This window comes from Pristiophorus japonicus, chromosome 3 (assembly GCF_044704955.1).
Source record: "Pristiophorus japonicus isolate sPriJap1 chromosome 3, sPriJap1.hap1, whole genome shotgun sequence".
NCBI classification, from domain to species: Eukaryota; Metazoa; Chordata; class Chondrichthyes; family Pristiophoridae; genus Pristiophorus; species Pristiophorus japonicus.
In genome coordinates this window covers 26,471,938-26,490,903 of record NC_091979.1, presented here as the reverse complement: position 1 = coordinate 26,490,903, position 18,966 = coordinate 26,471,938, and the positions used below count along the sequence as shown (strand labels likewise).

The 18,966-nt window shown below is 46.7% G+C and overlaps 1 protein-coding gene across 1 annotated transcript in view; it reads left to right on the top strand.

Annotated features, from left to right (window-relative positions):
* The window catches only part of LOC139253683 (myc box-dependent-interacting protein 1-like), a 236,543-nt gene that overhangs the window by 167,546 nt on the left and 50,031 nt on the right, over window positions 1–18,966 (top strand). Inside the window, exons 12-13 of the mRNA XM_070873516.1 lie at window positions 8,269–8,379; window positions 14,776–14,925. Of these exons, the coding sequence (XP_070729617.1) occupies window positions 8,269–8,379; window positions 14,776–14,925 (261 nt within the window). The remainder of the gene's footprint in view (window positions 1–8,268; window positions 8,380–14,775; window positions 14,926–18,966) is intronic.

Here is an 18,966-nt window from a genome sequence, read left to right as displayed (position 1 = left end):
CAGTGGAAGGAAGGTAGTGCAGAGGTCCCTGCGGTCGTCCCCCTGCAAAACAGATACACCGCTTTGGGTACTGTTGGAGGGGATGACTCATCAGGGGAGGGCAGCAGTAACCAAGTTCATGGCACCGTGGGTGGCTCTGCTGCACAAAAGGGCAGGAAAAAGAATGGGAGAGCTATAGTGGTAGGGGATTCTATTGTAAAGGGAATAGATAGACGTTTCTGCAGCTGCAATCGAGGATGGTATGTTGCCTCACTGGTGCAAGGGTCAAGAATGTCTGAGTGGCTGCAGGACATTTTGGAGGGGGAGAGTGAACAGCCAGTTGTCATGGTGCATATAGGTGCCAACGATTTAGGTAAAAAACGGGATGAGGTCCTACAAACTGAATTTAGGGAGCTAGGAGTTAAATTAAAAAGTAGGACCTCAGGATTGCTACCAGTGCCACGTGCTAGTCAGAGCAGGGATCGCAGGATAGCTCAGATGAACACGTGGCTTGAAGAGTGGTGCAAAAGGGAGGGATTCAAATTCCTGGGACATTGGAACCAGTTCTAGGGGAAGTGAGACCAGTACAAATGGGACGGTCTGCATCTGGGAAGGACCGGAACCAATGTCCTAGGGGGAGTGTTTGCTAGTGCTGTTGGGGAAGGGTTAAACTAATATGGCAGGGGGATGGGAACCTATGCAGGAAGACAGGGAAATAGAATGGGGGCAGAAGCAAAAGATAGAAAGAAGAAAAGTAAAAGTGGAGGGCAGAGAAACCCAAGGCAAAAATCAAAAAGGGCCACATTACAGCAAAATTCTACAGGGGCAAGGTGTGTGAAAAAGACACCCCTGAAGGCTCTGTGCCTCAATGCGAGGAGTATTCGTAATAAGGTGGATGAATTAACTGCACAAGCAGCAATTAATGAATATGATATAATTGGCATCACGGAGACATGGCTCCAGGATGACCAAGGCTGGGAACTCAACATCCAGTGGTATTCAACATTCAGGAAGGATAGACAGAAACATAGAAAATAGGTGCAGGAGTAGGCCATTCGGCCCTTCGGGCCTGCACCACCATTCAAAAAAATCATGACTAATCATTCACCTTAGTACCGCTTTCCTGCTTTCTCTCCATACCCCTTGATCCCTTTAGCCGTAGGGGCCATATCTAACTCCCTCTTGAACTGGCATCAACAACTCTGCGGTAGGGAATTCCACAGGTTAACAACTCTGAGTGAAGAAGTTTCTCCTCATCTCAGTCCTAAATGACTTACCTCTTATCCTTAGACTGTGTCTACTGGTTCTGGCCTGCCCCAACATCGGGAACGTTCTTCCAGCATCTAACCTGTCCAGTCTCGTCAGAATTTTATATGCTTCTGAGATCCCCTCTCATCCTTCTAAACTCCAGTGAATACAGACCCAGTTGATCCAGTCTATCCTCATATGTCAGTCCTGTCATCCCGGGAATCAGTCTGGTGAACCTTCGCTGCACTCCCTCAGTAGCAAGAATGACTGTCCTCAGATTAGGAGACCAAAACTGAACACAATATTCCAAGTGAGGCCTCACCAATGGCCCTGTACAACTGCAGTAAGACATCCCTGCTCCTATACTCAAATCCCAGAGCTATGAAGCCATTCTTCACCGCCTGCTGTACCTGCATGCCAACTTTCAGTGACTGATGTACCATGACACCCAGGTCTTGCTGCACCTCCCCTTTTCCTAATCTGCTGCCATTCAGATAATATTCTGCCTCTGTGATTTTGCCACCAAAGTGGATAACCTCACATTTATCCACATTATACTGCATCTGCCATGTATTAGCCCACTCGCCTAACCTGTCCAAGTCACCCTGCAGCCTCTTAGCATCCTCCTCACAGCTCACACCGCCACCCAGTTTAGTGTCATCTGCAAACTTGGAGATATTACACTCAATTCCTTTATCTAAATCATTAATGTATATTGTAAATAGCTGGGATTCCAGCACTGAGCCCTGCAGCACCCCCACTAGTCACTGCCTGCCATTCTGAAAAGGACCCGTTTATCCCGACTATCTGCTTCCTGTCTGCCAACCAGTTCTCTATCCACGTCAGTATAATTTTGCACACCAATCTCTTGTGTAGGACCTTGTCAAAGGCCTTTTGAAAGTCCAAATACACCACATCCACTGGTTTCCCCCTTGTCTACTCTACTAGATACATCCTCAAAATATTCTAGAAGAATTGTCAAGCATGATTTCCCTTTCATAAATCCATGCTGACTTGGACCTATCCTGTCACTGTTTTCCAAATGCGTTGCTATTTCATCTTTAATAATTGATTCTAACATTTTTCCCACTACTGATGTCAGGCTAACCGGTCTGTGTTTACCCGTTTTCTCTCTCCCTCTTTTTTTTTTATAAAAGTGGTGTTACATTAGCTACCCTCCAGCCCATAGGAACTGATCCAGAGTCGATAGACTGTGGAAAATGATCACCGATGCATCCACTATTTCTAGGGCCACTTCCTTAAGTACTCTGGGATGCAGACTATCAGGCCCCGGGGATTTATTGGCCTTCAATCCCATCAATTTCCCTAACACAATTTCACGCCTAATAAGGATATCCTTCAGCTCCTCCTTCTCACTGGACCCTCGGTCCCCTAGTACTTCCGGAAGGTTATTTGTGTCTTCCTTCGGAAGGACAGAACCAAACTATTTGTTCAACTAGTCTGCCATTTCTTTATTCCCCATTATAAATTCACCTTAATCTGACTGCAAAGGACCTACATTTGTCTTCACTAATCTTTTTCTCTTCACATATCTGTAGAAGCTTTTGCAGTCAGTCTTTATGTTCCCAGCAAGCTTCCTCTCATACTCTATTTTCCCCCTCCTAATTAAACCCTTTGTCCTTCTCTGCTGAATTCTAAATTTCTCCCAGTCCTCAGATTTGCTGCTTTTTCTGACCAATTTATATGCCTCTTCCTTGGATCTAACACTATCCTTAATTTCCCTTGTTGGCCACGGTTGAGCCACCTTCCCAGTTTTATTTTTTACTCCGGACAGGGATGTACAATTGTTTAAGTTCATCCATGTGATCTTTAAATGCTTGCGATTGCCGATCTGCCGTCAATACTTTAAATATCATTTGCCAATCTATTCTAGCCAATTCATGTCTCATACCATCAAAGTTACCTTTCCTTAAGTTCAGGACCCTAGTCTCTGAATTAACTGTGTCACTCCATCTTAATAAAGAATTCTAACATATTATGGTCATTCTTCCCCAAGGGGCCTCGCAAAGCAAGATTGCTAATTAGTTCTTTCTCATTACACATCACCCAGCCTAGGATGGCCAGCCCTCTAGAAACATAGAAAATAGGTGCAGGAGTAGGCCATTCGGCCCTTCTAGCCTGCACCGCCATTCAATGAGTTCATGGCTGAACATTCAACTTCAGTACCCCATTCCTGCTTTCTCGCCATGCCCCTTGATCCCCCTAGTAGTAAGGACTTCATCTAACTCCTCCTTTTTGAATATATTTAGTGAATTGGCCTCAACAACTTTCTGTGGTAGAGAATTCCACAGGTTCACCACTCTCTGGGTGAAGAAGTTCCTCCGCATCTCGGTCCTAAATGGCTTACCCCTTATCCTTAGACTGTGACCTCTGGTTCTGGACTTCCCCAACATTGGGAACATTCTTCCTGCATCTAACCTGTCTAACCCCGTCAGAATTTTAAATGTTTCTATGAGATCCCCTCTCATTCTTCTGAACTCCAGTGAATACAAGCCCAGTTGATCCAGTCTTTCTTGATAGGTCAGTCCCGCCATCCCGGTAATCAGTCTGGTGAACCTTCGCTGCACTCCCTCAATAGCAAGAATGTCCTTCCTCAGGTTAGGAGACCAAAACTGTACACAATACTCCAGGTGTGGCCTCACCAATGCCCTGTACAACTGTAGCAACACCTCCCTGCCCCTGTACTCAAATCCCCTTGCTATGAAGGCCAACATGCCATTTGCTTTCTTAACCGCCTGCTGCACCTGCATGCCAACCTTCAATGACTGATGTACCATGACACCCAGGTCTCTTTGCACCTCCCCTTTACCTAATCTGTCACCATTCAGATAATAGTCTGTCTCTTTGTTTTTACCACCAAAGTGGATAACCTCACATTTATCCACATTATACTTCATCTGCCATGCATTTGCCCACTCACCTAACCTATCCAAGTCGCTCTGCAGCCTCACAGCATCCTCCTCGCAGCTCACACTGCCACCCAACTTAGTGTCATCCGCAAATTTGGAGATACTACATTTAATCCCCTCATCTAAATCATTAATGTACAGTGTAAACAGCTGGGGCCCCAGCACAGAACCTTGCGGTACCCCACTAGTCACTGCCTGCCATTCTGAAAAGTACCCATTTACTCCTACTCTTTGCTTCCTGTCTGACAACCAGTTCTCAATCCATGTCAGTACACTACCCCCAATCCCATGTGCTCTAACTTTGCACATCAATCTCTTGTGTGGGACCTTGTCGAACGCCTTCTGAAAGGCCAAATATACCACATCAACTGGTTCTCCCTTATCCACTCTACTGGAAACATCCTGAAAAAATTCCAGAAGATTTGTCAAGCATGATTTCCCTTTCACAAATCCATGCTGACTTGGACCTATCATGTCACCTCTTTCCAAATGCACTGCTATGACATCCTTAATAATTGATTCCATCATTTTACCCACTACCGATGTCAGGCTGACCGGTCTATAATTCCCTGTTTTCTCTCTCCCTCCTTTTTTAAAAAGTGGGGTTACATTGGCTACCCTCCACTCCATAGGAACTGATCCAGAGTCAATAGAATGTTGGAAAATGACTGTCAACGCATCCACTATTTCCAAGGCCACCTCCTTAAGTACTCTGGGATGCAGTCCATCAGGCCCTGGGGATTTATCGGCCTTCAATCCCATCAATTTCCCCAACACAATTTCCCAGCTAATAAGGATTTCCCTCAGTTCCTCCTCCTTACTAGACCCCCCGACCCCTTTTATAACCGGAAGGTTGTTCGTGTCCTCCTTCGTGAATACCGAACCAAAGTACTTGTTCAATTGGTCCGCCATTTCTTTGTTCCCCGTTATGACTTCCCCTGATTCTGACTGCAGGGGACCTACGTTTGTCTTTACTAACCTTTTTCTCTTTACATATCTATAGAAACTTTTGCAATCCGTCTTAATGTTCCCTGCAAGCTTCTTCTCATACTCCATTTTCCCTGCCCTAATCAAACCCTTTGTCCTCCTCTGCTGAGTTCTAAATTTCTCCCAGTCCCCAGGTTCGCTGCTATTTCTGGCCAATTTGTATGCCACTTCCTTGGCTTTAATACTATCCCTGATTTCCCTTGATAGCCACGGTTGAGCCACCTTCCCTTTTTTATTTTTATGCCAGACAGGAATGTACAATTGTTGTAGTTCATCCATGCGGTCTGTAAATGTCTGCCATTGCCCATCCACAGTCAACGCCTTAAGTATCATTTGCCAATCCATCCCAGCCAATTCACGCCTCATACCTTCAAAGTTACCCTTCTTTAAGTTCTGGACCATGGTCTCTGAATTAACTGTTTCATTCTCCATCCCAATGCAGAATTCCACCATATTATGGTCACTCTTCCCCAAGGGGCCTCGCACAACGAGATTGCTAATTAATCCTCTCTCATTACATAACACCCAGTCTAAGATGGCCTCCCCCCTAGTTGGTTCCTCGACATATTGGTCTAAAAAACCATCCCTTATGCACTCCAGAAAATCCTCCTCCACCGTATTGCTTCCAGTTTGGCTAGCCCAATCTATGTGCATATTAAAGTCACCCATTATAACTGCTGCACCTTTATTGCACGCACCCCTAATTTCATGTTTGATGCCCTCCCCAACATCACTACTACTGTTTGGAGGTCTGTACACAACTCCCACTAACGTTTTTTGCCCTTTGGTGTTCTGCAGCTCTACCCATATAGATTCCACATCATCCAAGCTAATGTCCTTCCTAACTATTGCCTTAATCTCCTCCTTAACCAGCAATGCTACCCCACCTCCTTTTCCTTTTATTCTATCCTTCCTGAATGTTGAATACCCCTGGATGTTGAGTTCCCAGCCCTGATCATCCTGGAGCCACGTCTCCGTAATCCCAATCACATCATATTTGTTAACATCTATTTGCACAGTTAATTCATCCACCTTATTGCGGATACTCCTTGCATTAAGACACAAAGCCTTTCGGCTTGTTTTTTTAACACCCTCTGTCCTTTTAGAATTTTGCTGTACAATGGCCCTTTTTGTTCTTTGCCTTGGGTTTCTCTGCCCTCCACTTTTCCTCATCTCCTTTCTGTCTTTTGTTTTTGCCTCCTTTTTGTTTCCCTCTATCTCCCTGCATTGGTTCCCATCCCCCTGCCATATTAGTTTAACTCCTCCCCAACAGCACTAGCAAACACTCCCCCGAGGACATTGGTTCCGATTCTGCCCAGGTGCAGACCGTCCGGATTGTACTGGTCCCACCTCCCCCAGAACCGGTTCCAATGCCCCAGGAATTTGAATCCCTCCCTGCTGCACCATTGCTCTAGTTGGTTCCTCGACATATTGGTCTGGAAAACCATCCCTAATACATTCCAGGAAATCCTCCTCCATCGTATTGCTACCAGTTTGGTTAGCCCAATCAATATGTAGATTAAAGTGGCGCATGATAACTGCTGTACCTTTATTGCACACATCCCTTATTTCTTGTTTGATGCTGTCCCCAACCTCACTACTACTGTGTGGTGGTCTGTACACAACTCCCACTAGCGTTTTCTGCCTTTTTTGCATTCCGCAGCTCCACCCATACAGATTGCACATCATCCAAGCTAATGTCCTTCCTTACTATTGCATTAATTTCCTCTTTAACCAGTAACGCTACCTCACCTCCTTTTCCTAACGAGTAGAGTGGACAAGGGAGAACCAATGGATGAAGTGTATTTGGACTTTCAAAAGGCTTTTGGCAAGGTCCCACACAAGAGATTGGTGTGCAAAATTAAAGCACGTGGTATTGGCGGTAATGTACTGACGTGGATAGAGAACTGGTTGGCAGACAGGAAGCAGAGAGTCGGGATAAACTGGTCCTTTTCAGAATGGCAGGCAGTGACTAGTGGGGTGCGGCAGGGTTCAGTGCTGGGACCCCAACTATTTACAACATACACTCAATTTCTTCATCTAAATCATTAATGTAATATCTCCAAGTTTGCGGATGACACTAAACTGGGTGGCAGTGTGAGTTGTGAGGAGGATGCTAAGAGGCTGCAGGGTGACTTGGACAGGTTAGGTGAGTGGGCAAATGCATGGCAGATGCAGTATAATGTGGATAAATGTGAGATTATCCACTTTGGTGGCAAAAACACAAAGGCAGAATATTATCTGAATGGTGGCAGATTAGGAAAAGGGGAAGTGCAATGAGACCTGGGTGTCATGGTACATCAGTCACTGAAAGTTGGCATGCATGTACAGCAGGCGGTGAAGAAGGCAAATGGTATGTTGGCCTTAATAGCTAGGGGATTTGAGTATAGGAGCAGGGAGGTCTTACTGCAGTTCTACAGGGCCTTGGTGAGGCCTCACCTGGAATATTGTGTTCAGTTTTGGTCTCCTAATCTGAGGAAGGACGTTCTCGCTATTGAAGTGCAGCGAAGGTTCACCAGACTGATTCCCGGGATGGCAGGACTGACATATGAGGAGAGACTGGATCGACTGGGCCTGTATTCACTGGAGTTTAGAAGGATGAGAGGGGATCTCAAAGAAACATATAAAATTCTGACGGGACTGGACAGGTTAGATGCTGGAAGAATGTTCCCGATGTTGGGGAAGTCCAGAACCAGGGAACACAGTCTAAGGATAAGGGGTAAGCCATTTAGGACTGAAATAAGGAGAAACTTCTTCACTCAGAGTGTTGTTAACCTGTGGCATTCCCTGCCGCAGAGAGTTGTTGATGCTAGTTCATTGGTTATATTCAAGAGGGAGTTCGACATGGCCCTTACGGCTAAAGGGATCAAGGGGTATGGAGAGAAAGCAGATATAAGGGGTACAAGGGGGCTGAATGATCAGCCATGATCTTATTGAATGGTGGTGCAGGCTCGAGGGGTCGAATTCTATGTTCCTATCCACCGTTGTAAAGCATACATGTGCGTTGTTTCATATTCAGCTGCTCAACACTTCATGATATGACTTGTGTGGCAAATGAGTAAACTGCTTTCTCTCTCTTTTTTTTGTTCCCTTCCCCACTGCCATACACGGCGCTCCTGCTTAGTTTGAGGCTCCTGGGCCTCTGCAGGATGAAGGAAGCCTATTGGACTTGGACTTTGATCCTCTGAAGCCAGAGTCCAGTGCAGTAGTGAGAGCCGCTTCGCCAGTCTCTCAGGTTTGTTCAAGCTCGGCCTTTTTTTCCGGTTAGTGATTGAACCGTTCATGGCATCGCAAATTCTATTGGTCTAAAGGGGTCGAAATTCGGTTGGTAGTGCCGCCCGTCTGAGGGGGGGGGGGGCGAGGTTGCTACCGGGCAGCCAAGGGCTTACCGTCGGCGGGGAGCAGATTCCCGATCTCCGGAGAAATTTGGTTGGGCGGTGGGAGCTGCGCTAAGACCCACGTGGTGACGTCATCAAGCGTGCAACCCCCCCCCCGAACATGGTGCCACGGCTGCGATATTTGGTAGGTTCGCTGGCTTCACCGGCGAGCGCTCGTACCAACTGGGAATAGCTGTCGGCACATCGGGGATCCCTGGGGCGGGATCGTCCAGCAATCAAGGTAAGTTGTCATCTTTAATATTTTTAGGATTTGTGTAGTATCATCATCATCATCATCATAGGCAGTCCCTCAAAACGAGGATGACTTGCTTCCACGCCAAAAAGGGATGGGTTTGCAGGTATTTCAATGAAGGACCTAATATTCCAGGTCCCGACCTACATCCTGAAGGGTGGAAGATGCCTGTACGTGGGGTGACCGTTGCACACCAGCCACCACACGGGGCTTGACAGAGCTAGGTCTTGGTCCAGTGGCAAGGATTACCCAAGACTAACTGGAGACCTGCTCTGCTGCACGGGCATAGTGCGCGCACATATCGCAGTGTGGGCTGGCCCGTGCTGCCCCTGGGCCTCGCCTTTCCTGGGCCCCGAACTCTCACCTCTCCTGGGCCCCGAACTCTCACCTCTCCTGGGCTCCGACCTGAGAATGACAACAATTAATGGCACCAGTGGGGACGTGTGGGTGGGTGGGTGAGTCAGGAAAGTTTTCGGAAACTTTTTTTTTTCTCTCAGTTTTGTTTCAAATCACATGCCGGCAGCCTACCCGGTCGGCCTCCTGAGCTCCCGTTCTGCTGGCGCCCGAGGAACAGTGTGCAACGTCACTTTTAGCGCTGCTCTCTCGTCTTTGGGAAAAACTGAAGTTGGATGTTTGAGGCGGGCGATTACCGCCTGGCGGTAAAATCACTGTTCAGGCAGTGTCGCCACCTCAAAAACGGCAGTACCGAATTTCGACCCCCCCCCCCGGCCAGGTGTTGATTGCTGGTCGAACCGAGCTGTCGCCCCCTGCTGCGAGATGTCTGTTGGGCCTCTCGGAGGGGAATCGATAACCAAAACCGGCTGGTTGCTCAGAAAATGCCACGCCTTGAAAATTTAGCCTCTTTTTTTTTTTCTTTTGTTTTGGCGAGGTGGGCCAACAGCTTCATTCATTTATTGCTCATCCCTAGTTGCCCCAAGAAGGTAATGGTGGGGTTTGTCCTTGAACTGCTGCGGTCATTGTGGTGATGGTGCTCCCACAATGGTGTCGGGAGTATTGAATTCCCTGGATATTGACCCAGCGACCATTGCAGTTTACAGTTGCGATCCGGTCACCCACCGAACTGGCCTCGGTGATTGAAGAGCATTCTCGAATCACAGTTTGCAGCTTCCAGTTGCCTGAAGTTTTTAAAAAAAAAAAACTACACCAAAGGGCAATATGGTAAATTGACTGCAGCTGATTGCAGTTGCTACATGTATAATCTTTTTAATAACGGGTGGTGTGCACAGTTCTAAAATGTTTGCAGGGATGACATTTTGCCAATTCTAAGTTGAGCAGTCTGATTGTTTGCTGTCCCACCGACTCTTGACTGCACTCGGTCAGGATGTGAAGGAGACGTTTTGAATGTCATTTACACTAGGTCCTACCTCAACTCCAAAGAAGGGGTGCCAGATTTTTCCTCTTAGCCACCCCCCCCCCCCCCCCCCACACACACATTGTTCTCTGTGCTCTTCATTGTACCGCCTCTGGTTGTTCCCCACTTGTGGCTGAAGGCAGACATGCATTGTGCAGCAAAATGCTGTTCCTAGTTTCCCATTGGAATCGGAATGGGGCGGGGCAGCATTGTGGAAGTCAATGGACCTCTGTTCTCTTCCTTCGACACCCCCCCCCCCCCCAAACTCCCCAACCAAACCACGAGTGAGTGGGGCAGGGGGAAGCCTGTCTGGCCTTTGCTCAGCTCTTGAGATCATAAAACTTAGCGGAATGGGGGCGTGAAGCCTGCCTTGTGCACTGGTGCTCCAACGCACCCCCCATCCCCCTGCCCCAGTGTGCTCCCTCCAAGCTCCCTTCTCTTCCCCAGTCTGCCCACCAGTCGACGAACGCACTGCCCGTCCACTTGGGCAGCTCCGGGCTCCGTGATTCCTCCCCCGTTTCTTCCTCTGACCCACTGTTCAAATCCGAAGTGGGCAGCTGTGAAGTGCCGAAAAGCCCACGCTGGGACACCAAGGTTCCTCTCTCTGGCTCTCCTCTGGTTAGTAACCAACAATTTGTGGCACCTACGTTTGTTAAGCTGCTGCTCATTGGACCAAGCTTTATGGTGTTCTCCAGCTGGAATCGTACAGTGCAGAAGGGGCCCATTGGACCTTTGCCGGCTCTTTGAATCACAGAATAGTCGAGCACAGAGGGAGGCCATTCGGCCCATCGAGTCTGCACTGCCTCTCTCACAGAGCAGTCCAGTTAGTCCCGCTCCCCTGCTCTTTCCCCATAGCCCTGCACAATTTGTTCCCCCTTCCAACTACTTGGGGGGAAAAAAAATGTAAAGGGGATCGGGACTAAGTAGATATCTCTGAGCCAGCACTGGTGCGGTGGGCAAAATGGCCTCCTTCTGTGCTGTAAAATTCAATGGTCGTTGTGCTTTCGATCCACTGGTACATATTTTTGATCCTGACCAGGCACTCTCAGCTATCCCCTGCAGTTCTGAATTTTATTGAACTGTCATTAACTTGGGTGTTAATGTTTTCCTTGAAGTATTCCTCCAATGGGGAGATGGAAATTAATATAGTCTTGCTGTAAGGTGTAACTAACGCCTGCTCAATTTAAATGTTTTATGTATTTTATTCAACATGCTAGTCTTTACCTTGGGATTTGTGGGAGGTAAGCGACATAGATCATTATTTTAAAACACATCTAACTGTCAGCATGTGCAATAAGTCTCGCCTGTGTTGCTGTCTATCCGGTTGCTGTCTGCACCCCTTTACTGTCCGTACAGCTCCTTCATAAATGCATTGCTTTGAGCAGCAGGCAGCAGAATCTGAGCTTCGATGGAGCAGTTCGGCGCTCTTCCTACTCTCTCGCATGCTCCTGTCCATTGTTCCCGTCTAAAATCACTTCATCCCTCCTGTATCCAGCCTCGGACACTCTGCAGCTTGCTCACTGCCGCTTTTGCTTTGAAGCCGAGTCTATCATGTGTTACCTCTGTCTGTGTCCATCCTGTCCGTATCTTTTTGTACCTCAAATGTTGGCTTCTTCACTTCTCAATTTGCAGCGTGGCTCTCGTCTCGAGTTTTCGGCCCATCGTGTCCATGCCGGCCGACCAAGAGCTGCCCAGCCTCATCCCACTTTCCAGCTCTTGGTCCGTAGCCCTGTAGGTTACGGCATTTCAAGTGCATATTCAAGTACTTTTTAAATGTGGGGAGGGCTTCTGCCTCTACCACCCTTTCAGGCAGCGAGTTCCAGACCCCCACCACCCTCTGGATGAAAGAATTTCCGCTCATATCTCCTCCAAACCTCCTCCCAATTACTCTAAATCTATGCCTCCTGACCCCTCTGCTAAAGGAAATAGATATTTTCTATCTAGGCTCCTCATAATGTTATATGCCTCAATAAGGTCTCCCCTCGGCCTCCTCTGTTCCAGAGAAAACAAACCCAGCATCTCCAATCTTTCCTCATTTGAGAATTAATCCTTGTTTAGAATTCAAAAACACAGTTCTTTTTTTTTGTTCCAGTATTTGTGCGATCAAATCGGGGAAGGCCTTTCTTTTTTAAGATGTGAGGTGAATTCTTTGTTAACCAACTGATGAGAGTCCTGGCTCTGCGACTCAGGACAGTCCCTTTAGTGTCAGGTCCTCCAGATTTTTTTCTTTGTTGGCAAGGCACTTGCAAACTGTGGAGCCCCATGGGCTACGGTGATTCTTTAATATCCCCGCATGGGTAAGGGGCATTCACCTTGTCACAGGATTTAGATTTAAAAAAAAAACAAATTCCAGACTGAGTTTAAGATGGCCCCTTGGAGTTTCTGTGGACCGCCTGGGCACTTGTTAAAATGTGGCTTCACGCTATGCTGGAGTTATACTGCACCTAGTGTGCAACCCGAGTGATGAGACTTCGGCAGTTGAGTCAGGTTGGATTCCCATTGGTTGACTGGGGCCGACTTGGAATCGGTCTGAACAGATGCGTCATCACCTTTTTGAAGCTGTCATCTACATTTAGACAGGATTTGTGTAGTTCTTAACTCCCTTCCCTCTCATCGAAGGCATTTTTTTTTTTTTTTTTTCATGTGATGTGGGCATCGCTGGAAAGGTTAGCATTTATTGCCCATCCCTAATTGCCCTGGAGAAGGTGGTGGTGAGCCACCGCCTTGAACCGCTGCAGTCCGTGTGGTGAAGGTGCTCCCACAGTGCTGTTGGGGAGGGAGTTCCAGGAGTTTGACCCAGCGACGATGAAGGAACGATGATATGTTTTCAAGTCAGGATGGTGTGTGACTTGGAGGTGAACGTGCAGGTGATGATGTTCCCATGCGCCTGCTGCCCTTGTCCTTCTAGGTGGTAGAGGTCGCGGGTTTGGGAGGTGCTGTCGAAGAAGCCTTGGTGAGTTGCTGCAGTGCACCTTGTAGATGGTACACACTGCAGCCACGGTGCGCCGGTGGTGGAGGGAGTGAATGTTTAACTGGGTGGATGGGGTGCCAGTCAAGCAGGCTGCTTTGCCCTGGATGGTGTTGAGCCTCTTGAGTGTTGTTGGAGCTGCACTCATCCAGGCAAGTGGTGAGTATTCCATCACACTCCTGACTTGTGCCTCGTAGATGGTGGAAAGGCTTTGGGGAGTCAGGACGTGAGACACTCACCACAGAATACCCAGCCTCTGCCCTGCTCTTGTTGCGGATGGCAGAGGTTTGGTTGTAAATTTGTTGCATTGTTTAACTGTGAAGATACAATGGAATTTCTTACCAATAGAAGCCGGAAAGGAGACGCGTGCGCGCACACGCACCTGGAATTGCTTTGATTGACATGTTGAATCCTGTGGCGACAGAGATTAGTGCTGTACTTTGCGTGCTCTCTTCCTACTGTTCCAAGGTCCAGTAATGTCTTCCGCGACCATGTTGGGTGAGCCACTTTGGTAATTAGTGAACCATTGGGTGGGACACCTTGATGAGAAGACATTCCACCTCTGTGGAAAAATGGGATTTTTTGTTGCTGAGAGTAACCCTCTGGGGGAGATTGGTGTGTCGCCCTGAAGGAATCTATAATCCATTTCTGCCCTGCAGGAGGAGAGTTTGAGAAACATTTTTTATTCATTTACGGGATGTGGCCGTCGCTGGCAAGGCCAGCATTTATTGCCCATCCTTAATTGCCCTTGAGAAGGTGGTGGTGAGCAGCCATCTTGAACCACTGCAGTCCGTGAGGTGAAGGTACTCCTACAGTGCTGTTAGGGAGGGAGTGCCAGGACTTTGACCCAGCGACGATGAAGGACCGGCGATATATTTACAAGTCAAGATGGCGTGTGACGTGGAGGGGAACTTGGAGGTGGCAGTGATCCTATCTGCCTGCTGCCCTGGTCCTTCTAGGTGGTAGAGGTCACGGGTTTGGGAGGTGCTGGTGAAGAAGCCTTGGCGAGTTGCTGCAGTGCATCTTGTAGATGGTACACACTGCAGCCACGGTGCGCCGGTGGTGGAGGGAGTGAATGTTTTAAGGTGGTAGATGGGGTGCATATCCAGCTTTGTCCTGTCTGGTGTCGAGCTTCTTGAGTATTGTTGGAGCTGCACTCATCCAGGCAAGTATTCCATCACACTTCTCATGGGGTTAATCATGATCAGTGTCACTCAACAGGAATATGCATCTCTTAATTAAAGGGTGCGCTTCTTTTTCACTGAAGTGGGAGCTATGCATTTGAAGAGTGCTTTCTCCACCCTCACCCCCACCCCTATAGTTCATGAAGAACTCTAAAGTAGCAGGACCTTATTGTATTTCCCAGAAAGTGTTTTACTTTGACTGTGGACAGGGGTTCAGCAAGGGCCAAATGTGGTGTCTGCAAAACTCCCAGCTCAGGTATCAGGCAGCGTACAAATCATCTTGGAAAGACAAAATTGGTTACTTGATGTTTATTTCAGCGATCTTTTGACCTTCTATAAACCACTTACTACAACTGTAGCGATAACAACTGCTCTTCTTCCATTCCATTCTGGTTGTGTGGGTCTCTTCACTCCATGCCTGTCATTTTTGTTTACTATGCTTCTCTTTTTCTCTCGTTTCCTCACTGTGTTGTGCAGCCTGAAAAGAGTGCCTCTAGCAGCATGTCTATGGACCACTCTCCAAGTCTGGCTATGGGGGATGGTCTTGCTGAGAGCAGTTTTGCAGTGGATTGGTCAGTTCAGCCCAACCTGCTCGAGAAGAATAAAAGTGCATCTGTCGCTGCTGAAGTAAGTGCCATTTATTGGCTGTGTAATTCAAAAGATGTTTACAATTCCAACAGCACAAGAAATAGGAGCAGGAGTAGGCCATTGGGCCCCTCGAGCCTGCTCCACCATTTGAGAAGACCATGGCTGATCTGATCATGGACTCGGCTCCACTTCCCTACCCACTCCCCATAACCCCTTATCCCCTTATCGTTTAAGAAACTGTCTATTTCTGTCTTAAATTTATTCAATGACCCAGCCTCCACAGCTCTCTGAGGCAGTGAATTCCACAGATTTACAACCCTCTGAGAAGAAATTTCTCCTCATCTCAGTTTTAAGATCATACCCTCTAGTTCTAGTCTCCCCCATCAGTGGAAACATCCTCTCTGCAGCCACCTTGTCAAGCCCCCTCATAATGTTACACGTTTCGATAAGATCACCTCTCATTCTTCTGAATTGCAATGAGTAGAGGCCCAACCTCCTCAACCTTTCCTCATGTCAACCCCCTCATCCCCGGAATCAACCGAGTGAACCTTCTCTGAACTGCCTCCAAAGCAAGTATATCCTTTCGTAAATTTGGAAACCAAAATTGTACGCAGTATTCCAGGTGCGGCCTCACCAATACCCTGTATAACTGTAGCAAGACTTCCCTGCTTTTATACTCCATCCTCTTTGCAATAAAGGCCAAGATTCCATTGGCCTTCGTGATCACTTGCTGTACCTGCATACTATCCTTTTGTTTTTCATGAATAAGTACCCCCAGGTCCCGCTGTACTGCAGAACTTTGCAATCTCTCTCCATTTAAATAATAACTTGCTCTTTGATTCTTTTCTGCCAAAGTGCATGACCTCACACTTTCCAACATTATACTCCATCTGCCAAATTTTTGCCCATTCACTTAGCCTGTCTATGTCCTTTTGCAGATTTTTTGTGTCCTCCTCACACATTGCTTTTCCTCCCATCTTTGTATCGTCAGCAAACTTGGCTACGTTACACTCAGTCCCTTCTTCCAAGTCGTTAATATAGATTGTAAATAGTTGGGGTCCCAGGACTGATCCCTGCGGCATCCCAGTAATTGCCAACCAGAGAATGAACCCTTTAACCTGACTCTCGCTTCTCTGTTTGTTTGTTAGTTAGCCAATCCTCTATCCATGCTAATATATTACCCCCAAACCTGTGAACTTTTATCTTGTGCAGTAACCTTTTATGGTGGTACCTTGTCAAATGCCTTCTGGAAGTCCAAATACACCACATCCACTGGTTCCCTTTTATCCACCCTGTTTGTTACATCCTCAAAGAATTCCAAAAAATTTGTCAAACATGACTTCCCCTTCACAAATCCATGCTGACTCTGCCTGACTGAATTTTGCTTTTCCAAATGTCCTGCTACTGTTATTTTAATAATGGACTCCAACATTTTCCCAACCACAGATGATAACTGGTCTATAGTTTCCTGCTTTTTGTCTGCCTCCTTTTTTAAATAGGGACGTCACATTTGCAGATTTCCAATCTGCTGGGACCTCTCCAGAATCCAGGAAATTTTGGTAAATTACAACCAATGCATCCACAATCCCTGCCGCTACTTCTCAAGACCCGAGGATGTAAGCCATCAGGTCCAGAGGATTTTATCCGCCTTTAGTTACATTATCTTACGGCGTACCACCTCCTTAGTGATTGTGACCTCCCCCCTATAGCCCCTTGACTATCCACTGTTGGAATATTGTTAGTGTCCTCTACCATAAAGACTGATACAAAATATTTGTTCAGAGTTTCTGCCATCTCCATGTTCCCCATTACTAATTCCCCAGTCTTGTCCTCTAAGGGGCCAACATTTACTTTAACCACACTTTCTTTTTAAATACCTATAGAAACTTTTGCTATCTGTTTTTATATTTTGTGCTTGTTTACTTTCATAGTCTCTCTTCCCTTTTCTAATCATTTTTTTAGTCATTCTTTGCTGGCTTTTAAAAGCTTCCCAGTCTTCTGTCCTCCCACTAGTTTTGGCCACTTTTTATGCCCTTGTTTTTAATTGGATAACACCCTTTATTTCTTTAGTTAGCCACAGATGCTATCTTTTCTCTTACGCCCTTTCCTCCTCACTGGAATATAGTTTTCCTGAGTTGTCAAATATCTCCTTAAATGTACACCACTGTTCAGCAACCGCCCTACACTTTAATCTATTTTCCCAGTCCACTTCTGCCCTCATACCTTCATAGTCTCCTTTATTTAAGCTGCTTAATCTGGTTAGAGATCCAACTTTCTCACCCTCCATCTGAATTTGAAATTCAATCATGCTATAACCACTCATTCCAAGGGGATCCTTTACTAGGAGATTGTTTATTAATCCTGTCTCATTATACAGGACCAGATCTAAGATAGTATTGACTCCCTTATCGTTCATAAATCTATCGATCTCCACCTTAAATAGATTGAATTGACCCAGCCTCCACAGCTCTTTTGGATAGAGAATTCCAAAGATTCATGACCTTCAGAGAAGAAATTGCTCCTCATTTCAGTTTTAAATGAGCAACCCCTTATTCTGAAACTAAGCCCCCCCCCCCTCAGAATCTTATATGTTTCAATAAGATCACCTCTCATTCATCTAAACTCCAATGAGTGTCGGCCAACCTGCTCAGCTTTTGCTCATAAGATGATCCCTTCATCTCTGGAATCAACCCGGTGAACACCATGGGCGTTGACTTGCGGCAATTAGACGCACTGAGTTTATTTCGGGTGGGTGTAAGCGTGCTAATGCGACTGCGGGCCGAGCTGTGGTTGCCACCTCTGGTTGGCCGTATTCCTGGAGGTTTCATCATGTGACCGCCTGCCTGCAACAGGTCAACCGGCCTTTTTTTCCACTTGCAGTATTTGTATAACTAAACCAAAAGTGTTCAAAGGAAATAAAAATAGCCTCGAGGTTGTTTGTTTCTCCTGGGTTTTGCTGGCAGCGGTGCACGAGAGATTAAGCTTCAATTCCTGGAGACTCCAGGACAATCCTGGAGGGTTGGCAACCCTTGGCTGAGCAACATATTGAGGCAGACATGAGAGTAAGACTTCCTGGTACTGAAGCAAAATGTGCTCAATATCATCACCTCGGCGTTTGCACTCGTTCCAACGGCAATATCGAGGCTTTCACAAGGCAGAGTTGGATATAATTCCAAAGGCAGATGGCAATCAAGTCTACTAGATGGACTTGGTGCAAAACATTTGGTGACCAATTCAAAGAGAGAGAAATCGGTTGTCTTTTTCTTTTTCATTCTCCCCCTCTCCACTGCCCACCCCAAAAAAAATACTTTTCTCGAGCAGTCCACATTAGGAAAGGGAATGCAGGTGCAACGTCCCGAATCCGGAACTCCGCAAACCAGAATTGTTCTAAAACCGGACGTTTTGTGCATAACTGGTGGGAGTCGCCTGGAATTATCGTCCAGATATTTTAAGGTAAAACCCAAAACCTGGCACAGATTCGGTCGAGGATTACGGATTTCAGACGATTGATTTCCTTGTCTCAAATCTGGAAAAACACAAAAACCGGAATGAGGATTCCGGATTTTGGACGTTGTACCTGTAAATGGATTGGAAAGGGTGTAACGAAGAGCTCCAAGACCGACCCCCATGTGCAAATGGAATGCTGCATGAGAGAACGTATATTAAATCCTTTAGATAAGTTAGACTAGAATATTGCTTCAAAGTGAGTCAGGCTGGAAGTATCAAAAGACCCAAGTTTAAGTGAATAATATATTTAGAACACATTATAAACATCCTCCTTGAGAAATGTATTACCATACCTTTTTTTTTTAAAAGCAGGTTCAAAATGCAGTTGTATCGACTTGAGTTATGATTCTGAGCCAAATTACCTTTCCTAGCCCTTGACTGTTCCTGTGAGTGGCTTCATTTCAGTCCCTTCTCTCAGCAAACCAGTCCTGATTGTGTCCCCTGGTGGGGATCAGAACTTGTGTGCCGTTCCCTGGTGCCATGTATCCGTGCATGAGCGAGCTGCATCAGCTGTCATTTCGACTTTCTCAAACCTGCAGGGGGATCGCTGCGAGGAAAAGCCTGTGGCCTTAC